Raw genomic sequence first — 13,601 nt, 5'->3', positions numbered from 1 at the left:
TTTCACTTTTACGCACAGAAAGTCCTATACTACACCTTATGTATTGCAAAGATGTATCTCGAAAAGTAATATTTGTAACATGTTTTCTCTACATTTTTCACATTTCTTTCCAAATACAATGTTCTGTTCCTCCTTCCTGTCTTATTGCTGAGAATGCTGTCAATGGTTCCCTGCAGAGCTAATCCTGGGAGTTGCATCCTGCAGCTCTCTACCTTACCTGTTACTGTCTCTGAAAAGGTTTTCCGAGACTCCTTGAGATGCTCATGTGACATGTTCCTGGTGGTACTCTGGGGACATGATTTTCATGTCTTAGCAGATTTATAACTGATGGATTATTTATCTCCTCCTGTTGTTAGGTAGTCAGAGAAAGCCTGAAAGTGAACATGTTAGTCACTCAGTCATGTCTGACTCTTTTGTGATCCCATGGACTGTGGCCCGCCAGGCTCCTGTGTCCATGGGATTCTCCAGGCAAGAATACTGGAGTGGGTTGCCACGCCCTCCCTGCAGAGAATCTTCCTGACCCAGGGATCAAACCCATGTCTCCTGCATTGCAGGTGAATTCTTCATCACTGAACCACCAGGGAAGCCGTTAGAGAAGGGATCTCTCTCTCTTAATTTCTGTTTATCCCCAGGGCAGTGTCTGGCACATTATAGTCTCAAGAATCACTTAAGTGGCTGACTGATAACTTTGGGTAATGAATATGAGGGACAAAACTAGCCAAAGATTTATAAACTGTTATCTCGAAAACTTGTCGTATTTGTTTGCTAGATTTTCTTTCTGGCATTTAGAAATGAGTATAATGATTGTAGCATCCCACCTGGAAAGTTTTTACATGAATCGAATATGTAAAGCCTATACACTTTTTTATAATAAGGAAATCAGGATTAATGAAGTTTCTGATTGTCTCATGCTGAGGAAATGACATGTATTGAACATTTATAACAGCCCATTATCAAGTTGAAAACTGTGCTCAGGTGATTTATGTGAGTTTAATGTGGGAATATTTAGTCTCAATTGGCCTCAGCTGTCAGAGTGAATCAAAATTTGGGGGTGGGCTCATGTACATTTTAAAAATAATATTCAGTAAAATTGAGTTCAGTTCAGTCACTCAGTCGTGTCCAACTCTTTGTGACCCTATGGACTGCAGCACGCCAGGCCTCCCTGTCCATCACCAACTCTCAGAGCCTACTCGAACTCACGTCTGTTGAGTTGGTGATGCCATCCAACCATCTCATCCTTTGTCATCCCCTTGTTCTCCTGCCTTCAATCATTCCCAGCATCAGGGTCTCTTCAGATGAGTCAGTTCTTCACATTAGGTGGCCAAAATATTGGAGTTTCAGCTTCAGCATCAGTCCTTCCAATGAATATTCAGGACTGATTTCCTTTTAGGATGGACTGGTTTGATCTCCTTTCAGTCCAAGGGACTCTCAAGAGTCTTCTCCAACACCAAGTTCAAAAGCATCAATTCTTCAGCGCTCAGCTTTCTCTATAGTCCAACTCTCACATCCATACATGATTACTGGAAAAACCATAGCTTTGACTAGATGGACCTTTGTTGGCAAAGTAATGTCTCTGCTTTTTAATATGCTGTCTAGGTTGGTCATAACTTTTCTTCCAAGGAGCAAGCGTCTTTTAATTTCATAGCTGCTTGCTAAAACTCTCATGGCTAAGGCTGATGGAAACTTCTGCATTTATTCAGCAAATATTTATTGAAAACTAACAATATATAAGGCATTAGTGGACCAGACAGACATGTCCCTTTCTTTTTTAGGCTCTGAGAGACAGAAGGATGGTAAAGAACTTAAATAGTAGAGATCTAATGGTTATGTATATAGACTCAGATCCTGACATGACCACTTTTTATTTGGCTAACTAGCATAAATTATGTAACTTTTCAGAGCTTTCCTTTTCATTTTTCTTCTACCTGTAAAGGAAGCTAATGATAATACCTGTTCCATATGATTCTTACAAAGTAATAGATAATTCTTATGAAATGCCTACAGCAGAGCCTGGCACATGTAAGGGCTCAAGACATGTCAGCTAGTACTATGAATAATAGTAATAAGTACTATTTCTGTATATGTACATGTCTTTTTCAAGTATGCTGAAAACTAAAAATGGGAGTTTTTGAGGTATGCTTCATTGAAAGACCTAAGATAGTGAAAGAGAAGGTCACCCTTAGGAAGTAATATCTGAGCTTCATAATATAGAATAGCTTTTCCAAAGTGTGATATGAGAATTGTTTTAAGTAAAATAAATATTTCAGCTTTACAGTGTTTTTATTTTAGTATATATTAGAAATACTCCACAATCTTTGAATTTTTACTGTTAATGCTACTGGATAAGGTTAAATGCTTTGGTCAAATTTAAAATTGATGTGAAAATATCAAGATAATATGGGTGGCACTTGGATATGGCAAGTAGAATGATTGTAGTATGTGAATAAGTGAAATTTAGGAGCTAGCTGTCTGTTGGGTTGTGGAAGAATGCATTGTAGGTTATAAAGGATTGAAAAAATAAGTGCTTTGGAAAATCTCACAGGTTTCTATAGAAACAATGTCATTTCAGAATACTCTGGTGCATGTTTTACTCTGTTTGGCTGAGAAGGGTCAAAGCAAGTAAAGTACATGGTTCAGAAACTCCTTTGTGCTCAGGTCAGGAAAGTTTGAAATCTAATAACCCTCCTAAGCATTGTTGAGGTGCTGCCACTGAGAGCTAGCATTCAGGAGAAGCAGGCCTGAGCTAATTCCAGAGTGAAGGTTTGTCCCAAGTCTGGATGAGAACATTTTAAGATTTTGAAGCTTCATTACAGAACTATAAAACTAATTTACAGATACCCTGCCTATCTTTTGGCCACTATTTCCCATTTTGGAGTTATTTTATCCCAGAAATGAAAAGTTCTGCATTGCGGTGGTCATTTTACATTACTGATGATCTACTAGGCTCAGAAAGGCTTTTTAGTTGTTTCTTACCAAATTTGTTCCTTTCCTGTAGGTTTGGTAACAGATTTGAAGGGCCATTTTGTAACTCAGGTAGCTATGGGCAAAGCTCATACATGTGTCTTAATGAAGAATGGAGAAGTTTGGACATTCGGTGTGAATAATAAAGGACAGTGTGGACGAGACACTGGTGCCATGAACCAAGGTGGGAAAGGTAGGTGTTTAGTGTGTGGATATAAAATTTTGTGTTGTCTTTTCAACAGTTTTCCAGAACACTATGGTAAAGAATCTTACTCTTTGCAACCAAAGTGGCTTTTGCTTTTATATTTATAAATTATGAAAACTACCAAATTTCTTTATTTATTTGACAGTCTGTCACTCACTGGAATAATCAGTATATTTTAGACTTCTGAATTCCGAGCAGATGAGCTTGTTTTACTTGTATGGTTTCCTTATTTTTATAACAAATGTAATACTTCTTTGATTTAGCATTTTTAGTAACTGAATTATCCCAGAAAAGTGCATTTTTGAAACTCTTTATTACTAGGTCTTTTTATACCCCATGTTTCAATTATAACAATTTTTGGCAGCAGTGTATCTGCAAATATTATCTTCCTGTTTAACAGTAGATACTACCTGTGATTTAATCAGTTCTTGACAACTAAGAGTTCTTTACAACTAAGAGTATCTGTAGGAATCCTTGACCCTTTATCAAGAGTGAAATTGTAGGTGCTCCTTATATAGTACATCCTTTGCCCGAAGACTCAGGCTATTGAAGAGTTAGTCCTTTGCTGTGTTTATTGCTTGTTTGATTTTTGAGTGTTGGTTATAGTTGTGTCTACCTCATTCTTACTCTCAGTTTTTACTTCTGATTACTATTGGTGTTGCCCTATAGTCTTCACTACAATTTCTGGTTTTCTCTTCCTAATTTTATGTGGATGGAGAGTAGGGAATAGAGACATATTAATAGAATTAAGCACTGAGCTGTGTTTAAAGCTCGAATGGGTTTGAGGGTTGATGTTTGTATAAATTAACAAAAACAGGTTTAATTCATTTGGGACCTTCTTGATGGCAGGCTCATCTGGATTTCAGGAGCCCTCGTATTTTTTTCCTTACTTTGTTTATGGGCTTCCCTGGTGACTCAGATGGTAAAGAATCTGCCTGCAATGCAGGAGACCCATGTTCAGTCCCTGGGTCGGGAAGATCTTAAATGTGTATTTAAAATACTTTAATTTTTAAAAGAGCAAGTCTGCTAGAGCATATTGATATTAAAGAAGAGGGAAGAACAAAACACAGAAATTAATTATTCCTAAATGGATTTTTTTTCCCCTTCTTTCTGAACTAGTGAACCATAAATTTGGATAACACCTATTAGGCATAAAGGAGAGAAGCAGCTTAGTTTTCTATATGTTGTATAAATGTCAATTCAAGTTATATTTTATAAAGAGTTCTGAGCTGAACAAAACTGTTCTTTATTATTCCGAAACTCTTTCATGAAATTTTGGAATATGTTTATACCTATGTTCTGAATTCTTAGAGTAAATTTTGTAATAACCAAAATGAAATTGTTATGTTGTTCTTGTTTTTTACTTAATATAAATTAAATCCACTCTGTTAGTAAGTCATACATAAGAAAGCAAACTGGTAGAGTAAGATCAATAATGAATACAGTTGGAAAGAAATAAAGGATTAAAAAAATTAAAAAAAAAAAGACAGGAAAAGTATAGAAAATAATATTGCAGTATAAAAATTGTATATCTATTGCATTTTATCATTTTTCAGTAAAAAATATATTTATGGATGAGATTATAGATCAGATTCAGGTGTCCCACATTCCCCTTCTAAGACTTTATACTCCATCTCCACCCAGTATTAATTATCATCATAACCTTGATTAATATCCTTTCAGTCATGTTCCTATATTTTTACTTGTTTTTATATATTTTATATATTACATGCTCATATATTATGCATAAAAAGATATTTTATAATGCGAATCTGTTTGTGTTTTTTTTTTTTTTTTTAATCTCATCATTGTGTTTGAAATATGGCCACACTGGTACATACAGATCTAGATGACTCATGTTAATGCTGTGTAATAAGCCATACCACTAACAATTGCATTATCCATTCTCCTGCTGATAGTTATTTCTAATTTTTCACTATTGTAAATAATTTTAAAGCCTCCTTTATTCATGTTTCATGGCAAACATGTGGGAGGCTCGACTCTGTGAAACTTCTGTGTTGTACATTGCAGGTTCAGTGCTAGATTTTTCTTGAGAGAGGTTGCACCACTGTATATTCTTACAAATAAAGTCTCATTTTCCATATCACTCTAATAGTGTCAGCAGGCTGGTTTTGTTCTTTTGATGGCTATGACAAGGTTTTTCATTGTAATTTTTTTTAATATTGAAGTATAACATACATGCAGAAAAATTTACATGGAATAAGTACACATCTTGAATTGTCACAGAATGAACACATTCATGTAATCAGCACCAAGATTAGGAAATATTACCAGCACCCCAGGAAGCCCCCCTTCATGTGCCTCTCCAGTTACTATCTACTTCTCTACCTAACACTGTCATTTACTTTTGTATGTATTTTGTATACACTATATAAATGGAATCATGTAGTATGAGCTCTTTGTGTGTATTTCTTTTCATTCAACTTTATGAGATTCTTCCATGTTTTACCCACTAGTTATAGATTGTTCATGCTCTCTGTTGTATAACATTGTGTGACTATCCTACAGTTTTAAAATCTTTTCTAGTATTGTGGACACTGAGATAGTTTATAGTTTGAGTTATCTTAGTGTTGCTGTGAACATTCTAGTAAATGTTGGTGAAAATATGAGTCCCCCCTTTTTTTTTCATATTTAGGAGTATAATTGCTGATTTTCTCTTGTAATTTACATTCCCTTGATATTAATATCAAGTTAGATTCTCTTCAAACTTTTCTTATTTGCCTGTCTTCTTCTTTATTGATTTGTAGGAATATTTTGTATATTTATTGTATACGTTGGAAATATCTTTAACCAACCTGTGGCTTATCATCTACATTTTTTTATGGTTTCATTTGTTGTATTTAATTTTTAAATATTGATGACAAGTTCTTCATTATTTTTCTTTATACATTTTTGCTTTATATAGTCAGATAGGGACCTTTGTCTACCATATGAATTAGAATCAGTTTTTTTACTTGTCACCGTGATTGAGATTGCTTTGAATTTAGAGATTGATTTGAGCATGATGGTTATAGTACTGCTGGGATGATTAAATGAGGAATATACATGTAGAGCCGGGTACAAGTAAATGCTCAATGTATTTTAGTTATTAAAAGTATGGCACATGACTTCTTAAGGATTACTTTATTCTAACTCTTGACATTGTTATTCAGTCTTGGTCATCTAATTTCTCAACCTGTCCATAGCTTAGAAGTGGCAAAAATTTAAAAAAAGTTGCATATCCTGTGAGTTCCTTTTTTGATTAGACAGACCTGTACCACATCTAAGTGTAAGTGATCAGAGAATAAGGTGGACTAAGGATAAGAGATGAAGTGAATGAGATATAACCTTGTGTTTGAGGATCTAGGTCTGCTCGGAAAGACAAACATAAAAAATAATTATTTGATTCCCACAGATGTGCTCTTTCATTTTATGGTCTTGTAGCACTTTATGTTCTTCACAATTCTGTCATAGTTGTATATTTATACTTTTCAGTATGGTTATTTGATTAATGTCTATTTTTCTTGCTAACTTTCAAGCTTTATAATTGTCGCTTATTATCATAGTCCTCCATGTCTAGAGCAGAGATTTGAAAACTGTAATCTGATGCCTTAACTTCTCAGTGGCCTGTTTCTGTATGGCCCTTCAAACTAAGGATGTATATTATATTTATAAAAGGTTATTTTTTAAAACTATGAACCATGCTGTGTAGAGCCACCCAAGACAGGTCATGGTGGAGAGTTATGACAAAATGAGGTCCACTGGAGAAGGGAATGGCAAACCACTTCATTATTCTTGCCTTGAGAAGCCCATGAACAGGATGAAAAGGCAAAAAAGATATGACACCGAAAGATGAACTCCCCAGGTCATAGGTGCCTAATATGCTACCGGAGAAGAGTGGAGGCATAACTCCAGAAAGAATGAAGAGATGGAACGAAAGCAAAAACAATGCCAAGTTGTGGATATGATTGGTGATAGAAGTTAAAGTCTGATGCTGTAAAGAACAGTATTGCAGGGGAACCTGGAATGTTAGGTCCATGAATCAGAGTACAGTGGAAGTGGTCAGACAGGAGATGGTAAGAGTGAACATTGACATTTTAGAAATCAGTGAACTAAAATGGACTAGAATGGGCGAATTTAATTCCAATGACCATTATATCTACTACTGTGGGCAAGAATCCCTTAGAAGTAGCCCTCGTAGTCAACAGAAGAGTCCAAAATGCAGTTCTTGGGTGCAGTCTCAAAAACAACAGAATGATCTCTGTTCATTTCCAAGGCAAACTATTTAGTATCACAGTAATCCAAGTCTATGCCCCAAAGAGTAATCCCGAAGAAGCTGAAATTGAACGGTTCTATGAAGACCTACAAGACCTTGTAGAAATAACAGCAAAAAAAGATGTCCTTTTCATCATAGTGGACAGGAATGCGAAAGTAAGTAGTCAAGAGATACCTGGAGTAACAGGCAAGTTTGACCTTGGAGTACAAAATGAAGCAGGGAAAAGGCTAACAGTTTTGCCAAGAGAAAGCACTGGTCATAGCAAACACCCTCTTCCAACAACACAAGAGAAGACTCTACACATGGACATCACCAGATGGTCAGTACTGAAATCAGATTGATTATATTCTTTGCAGTCGAAGATGGAGAAGCTCTATAGAGTCAGCAAAACAAAATCGGGAGCTGTCTGTGATTCAGATCATGAACTCTTTGCAAAATTCAAACTTAAACTGAAGAAAGTGGGGAAAACCACTGGACCATTCAGGTATGACCAAAATCAAATCCCTTATGATTATACAGTGAAAATGACAAATAGATTCAAGGGATTAAATCTGATAGAGTGTCTGATGAACTATGGACAGAGGTTCTTGATATTGTATAGGAGATGGTGATCAAACCCATCCCTGAGAAAAATGCAAAAAGGCAAAATGGTTGTCTGAGGAGGGCTTACAAATAGCGGAGAAAAGAAGAGAAGGAAAAGGCAAAGGAGAAAAGGAAAGATATACCAATCTGAATGCAGAGTTCCAAAGAATAGCAAGGAGAGATAAGAAAGCTTTCCTCAGTGATCAGTGTGAAGAAATAGAGGAAAACAATAGAATGGAAAGACTAGAGATCTCTTTAAGAAAATTAGAGATACCAAGGGAATCTTCATGCAAAGATGGGCTCAATAAAGGACAGAAATGGTATGGACCTAACAGAAGCAGAAAGTGTTAAGAAGAGATGGCAAGAATACACAGAGGAACTATACAAAAAAGATCTTTATGACCCAGACAACCATGATGGTGTGATCACCCTCCTAAAGTGAGACATTCTGGAATGCGAAGTCAAGTGGGCCTTAGAAAGCATCACTATGAACAAAGCTAGTGGAGGAGATGGAATTCCAGGTGAGCTACTTCAAATCCTAAAAGATGATGCTGTGAAAGTGCTGCACTCAATATGCCAGCAAATTTGGAAAACTCAGCAGTGGCCACAGGACTGGAAAAGGTCAGTTTTCATTTCAATCCCAAGGAAAGGCAGTGCCAAAGAATGTTAAAACTGCCACACAATTGTACTCATCTCACACGCTAGTAAAGTAATTCTCAAAATTTTCCAAGCCAGCCTTCAACTGTACATGAACCAAAAACTTCCAGAGGTTCAAGCTGAATTTAGAAAAGGCAGAGGAACCAGAGGTCAAATTGCCAACTTCCGTTAGATGATAGAAAAAGCAAGAAAATTCCAGAAAAACATCTACTTCTGCTTTATTGACTATGCCAAAGTCTTTGACTGTGTGGATCACAACAAACTGTGGAAAATTCTGAAAGAGATGTGAATACGAGACCACCTTACCTGCCTCTTGAGAAATCTGTATGCAGGTCAAGAAGCAACAGTTAGCACTGGACATGAAACAGCAGACTGTTTCCAAATTGGGAAAGGGGTATGTCACCCTGCCTATTTAACTTATATGCAGAGTATGCTGGGAAGGATGACTCACAAGCTGGGATCAAGATTGCTGGGAGAAATATCAGTAACCTCAAATATGCAAATGACACCACCCTTATGGCAGAAAATGAAGAGGAATTAAAGAGCGTCTTGATGAAGGTGAAAAGAGGAGAGTGAAAAAGTTGCCTTAAAGCTCAATGTTCAAAAAACTAAAATCATGACATCCGGTGCCATCACTTCATGGCAAATAGATGGGGGGAACGATGGAAATAGTGACAGACTTTATTTTCTTGGGCTTCAAAATCACTGCAGATGATGACTGCATTCATGAAATTAAAAGATGTTTGCTCCTTGGAAGAAAAGCTATGACGAACCTAGACAGCATATTAAAAAGCAGAGACATTACTTTGCTGACAAAGGTCCATCTAGTCAAAGCTATGGTTTTTCCAGCAGGCATGTATGGATGTGAGAGTTGGATTATAAAGAAAGCTCAGTGCTGAAGAACTGATGCTTTTGAAATTGGTGTTGGAAAAGACTTTTGAGTCCCTTGGACAGCAAGGAGATCAAAGTCAGTAATGAAAATCAGTCCTGAATACTCATTGGAAGGACTGATGCTGAAGCTCAAGTACCTTGGCCACCTGATGAGAAGAACTGACTCATCTGAAAAGACCATGATGCTGGGAAAGATTGAAGGCAAGAAGAGAAGGGGACAACAGTGGATGAGATGGTTGGATGGCATCACCAACTTGATGGACATGAGTTTGAGTAAGCTCCAGAAGTTGGTGATGGACATGGAAGACTGGTGTGCTACAGTCCATGGGGTTGCAGAATTGGAAAAGACTGAGACTTAACTGATTTTTTTAGAAGAGTGACATAGACTTATGTAGCCCCCAAAGCCTAAATTATTTACAACCTAACCCTTTTCAAAAAGTTAGTTGATTCTGCCATAGAAGGAATGTCTGGGGCATAGTTGGTGTTTAAAAAAATATTTGAATGAATCTAACACAAATAAGCTATAAGTGAGATATTTACAGGCTTTGAAGAGATAATGACTTACCCGGAAAAAGTTCTAAGTGTTTTCACAGGAAATGACCTTTGAGCTGAGTTTTTGAAGGAGTTTCTCTCCAGATGAGATAGGAAGAGGCATCTGATAAATGAGATATAGAGATACAGGTAGAGCAAAGATGAGCAAAGGCCCTGAACCTGCGAAAGGGCAGAGGATGTTCAGAAAGCAGAGGGAATTTGAATTCAGGTGTAATGTAATTTGCATAGAGGGAATGAGCTTGGAGGAAGTAGGGAGCCCTTTTGTGACTGACTGTATCTTGCTAAGCAGTTTTGTTCCTTTGAAGACCTTGGAAAGGCATTAGAGGTTTGTAGTTTGTAAGTCATAGGGTCAAATATCAGAGAAGACAATGGCACCCCACTCCAGTACTTTTGCCTAGAGAATCCCATGGACGGAGGACTCTGGTAGGCTGCAGTCCATGGGGTCGCTAGAGTCGGACACAACTGAGTGACTTCACTTTCACTTTTCACTTTCCTGCATTGGAGAAGGAAATGGCAACCCACTCCAGTGTTTTTGCCTGGAGAATCCCAGGGACGGGAAGCCTGGTGGGCTCCCGTCTATGGGGTCGCAGAGAGTCGGACACGACTAAAGCGACGCAGCAGCAGCAGCAGGGTCAAATATATAGTCTGAGAAGCTGATTTCTAGCAATGAGAGGATATTGATTGAGTCTAGCAATGAGTGAGGGAGGTCTTGGCTTAGAATGTGGTTAGAACACTTTCTTTGGTCTGTTGAATGAAAGTATTGGTGGTGAGGATGGACAGGAGGGACTAAAATCAGAAAAAAATTAGAATTAACGAATAACAGATAATTACAGCTAAGAAATACTCCTGCCACCACTGCCTCTTTTTGCAGAAAGGAAATGAAGAGAGCATTTATTGGTGGTTCCTAAATTAAATGTTATTTTTGTTGCTGTTATATTTTATCATACCTTTGTATATTCACTTGGATTAGTTTGTGTTACGTATTTTTTTTAATGGGGAAGTAAAATTACCAGTTTTTTAGACATGGGAATAATCTAGATGAAAATGATAGACTGATCTTTTAAATAGGGTTTGGAGTTGAAAATATGGCGACCGCAATGGACGAGGACCTGGAAGAGGAGCTGGATGAGAAGGATGAGAAGTCCATGATGTGTCCTCCAGGCATGCACAAGTGGAAGCTGGAGCAGTGCATGGTGTGCACTGTATGCGGAGACTGCACGGGTTACGGGGCCAGCTGCGTCAGCAGCGGGCGTCCAGACAGAGTCCCTGGAGGGTAAGAGGATGTGCAGTACTCGAGAGAGGAAATAGTAGTGGAAAATATGCCAAACCCTTTTTCACAGTTATGCTAGAGTGTATTCTGTTGTGTTGTTTCTTACAAAGCATATTGGCATACACCTATAATTCTTATATTTATTTTTTATCGTAATAATTTCTAAGTCATGCTTATTTTATTTAAGGTGCTTCTCTTTCATTTAATTTGTTTAAACCTTTATTATTCGCCCCCCAGTCCTCAGTTCATTTTATTACTTAAATTTTTATTTCACAAAAAAATGTACATAGGTTTTTATATATTGATGAATCTGTTTCTATGGAGTGTATCCCCAGGACTATTATTGCTTGTTTAAAAAATTTGTTTTTTTGTTTTGTTTTTGATGGTTGTTTTTGTTTTGTTTTGTTTTAATTAATTTATTTTAATTGGAAGCTAATTACAATATTGTGGTGGTTTTTGCTATACATTGACATGAATCAGCCGTGGATGTACATGTGACCCAACATCCTGAAGCCCTGTCCCACTTTATTCCCCACCCCATCCCTCTGGGTTGTACCAGAGCAACCGCTTTGAATGCCTGCTTCATGCATTGAACTTGCACTGGTCATCTGTTTTACATAGGATAATATACGTGTTTCAGTGCTATTCTCTTATATGGTACCAACCCTTGCCTTCTCCCACATAGTCCAAAAGGCTGGAGTTGGTGATGGACAGGGAGGCCTGGTGTGCTGCGGTCCATGGGGTTGCAAAGAGTCAGACACGACTGAGTGACTGAACGGAACTGAATTGATTAGTTTTAGAATGGATTTCTATGGTATTAATTAATTCCATTCAGTAACATGATGTGTTTTTCTACTTATTCAGATTTTATTTTTATTTTTGTCTTTACATCTGTATCTTTTTTGCTATCTTACATATAAGGTTGTTGTTACTGTCTTTCTAAATTCCATATATATGTGTTAATATACTGTATTGGTGTTTCTCTTTCTGACTTACTTCACTTGGTATAATAGGCTACAGTTTCACCCACCTCATTAGAACTGATTCAAATGTATCCTTTTTTATAGCTGAGTAATATTCCATTGTGTATGTGTGCCACAACTTCCTTATCCATTCATATGCCCATGGACATCTAAGTGGCTTCCATGTCCTAGCTGTTGTAAACAGTGCTGCAGTGAACATTGGTGTTCATGTGTCTCTTTCAATTCTGGTTACCTTGCTGGTTATTTCTTTAAAAAGATGAATGGTTTCTGTTTTCGCTAATAGCAGAAGGCACACTTTTGAAATACTGCCATAGTGGCTCATACAGTTCTTTAATGTTGTCAGCTCAGTGAATGTAAAGTGATATCACATCATTATTTTCATTTATATTTCCATGACTCACATTTCTCCTGGCTTTTTAAATATACTCTTCTGTGAGTTTTTTCTTTAAAATCTTTGTCTGTGTTAACAATTGGAAGGTGTTCTATGAATATTCTTAGTATTAACCATTTTCTGTTTTCTGTCCAAATAGTGTTTCCCAATTTACTAATGATCATTTAGCTAAATTAGCCTATATTCTATTATTCAGAAGCACTTAACATTTTTTATAAGCAAATATGTATGTCTTTGAAATTTTTGAATTTTCTATCTAGACCAGAAAGGTGTCTCGATTTCTAGTTGATTATATGATACCTTAAATATTCTTCTAAAACCTGTTTTATTTCCTTAGATTTTAATGTCAGTAGAAATGGTTTTGATGTGGGGTAGATATCCAACTTTATTTTCTTACCTATTTTGTAGTCCATTGTACAGTCATTACATTTGAATTGGCTACCAGATTTATCATTTATTATATTCCCTTATATATAACAACCTATTTCCTTGGACTTCCGTTGTTTAACGATCCAGTCTTATGCTAATATTATGTGGTTTATATTTTGTATAGTAAGGTTAGCTCCTCTCAGTGTCTTTTTTATCATTTGGGGGACTATTCTTAGGTAATTAATTAAAATATAACTTTAATTGAAGTTATCACCGACTCAATGGACATGAGTTTGGCTAAACTCTGGGAGTTGGTGATGGATAGGGAGGCCTGGCATGTTGCGGTCCATGGGGTTGCAAAGAGTCGGACATGACTGAACAACTGAACTGAACTGAATTGATTAGTTTTAGAATTGATTTCTGTGGTATTAAATAATTCCATTCAGTAACATGATGTGTTTTTC

General features: G+C 36.8%; 1 protein-coding gene across 13 annotated transcripts in view; it reads left to right on the top strand.

Moving 5' to 3' along the window:
* MYCBP2 (MYC binding protein 2) overlaps positions 1-13,601 on the top strand; it is a 269,649-nt gene that overhangs the window by 78,787 nt on the left and 177,261 nt on the right. For all 13 annotated transcript variants that reach the window (XR_011569887.1, XM_070800632.1, XM_070800635.1 and 10 more), the window contains exons 14-15: positions 2,996-3,154; positions 11,193-11,397. Coding sequence is in view for 12 of the 13 variants with exons in the window: in XM_070800632.1 (XP_070656733.1) it covers positions 2,996-3,154; positions 11,193-11,397 (364 nt within the window). In the remaining variant the exon portion in view is untranslated. The remainder of the gene's footprint in view (positions 1-2,995; positions 3,155-11,192; positions 11,398-13,601) is intronic.

The sequence above is a fragment of the Bos indicus genome, chromosome 12, assembly GCF_029378745.1.
Source record: "Bos indicus isolate NIAB-ARS_2022 breed Sahiwal x Tharparkar chromosome 12, NIAB-ARS_B.indTharparkar_mat_pri_1.0, whole genome shotgun sequence".
NCBI lineage: Eukaryota > Metazoa > Chordata > Mammalia > Artiodactyla > Bovidae > Bos > Bos indicus.
This window is presented reverse-complemented; position numbering and strand designations above follow the sequence as displayed.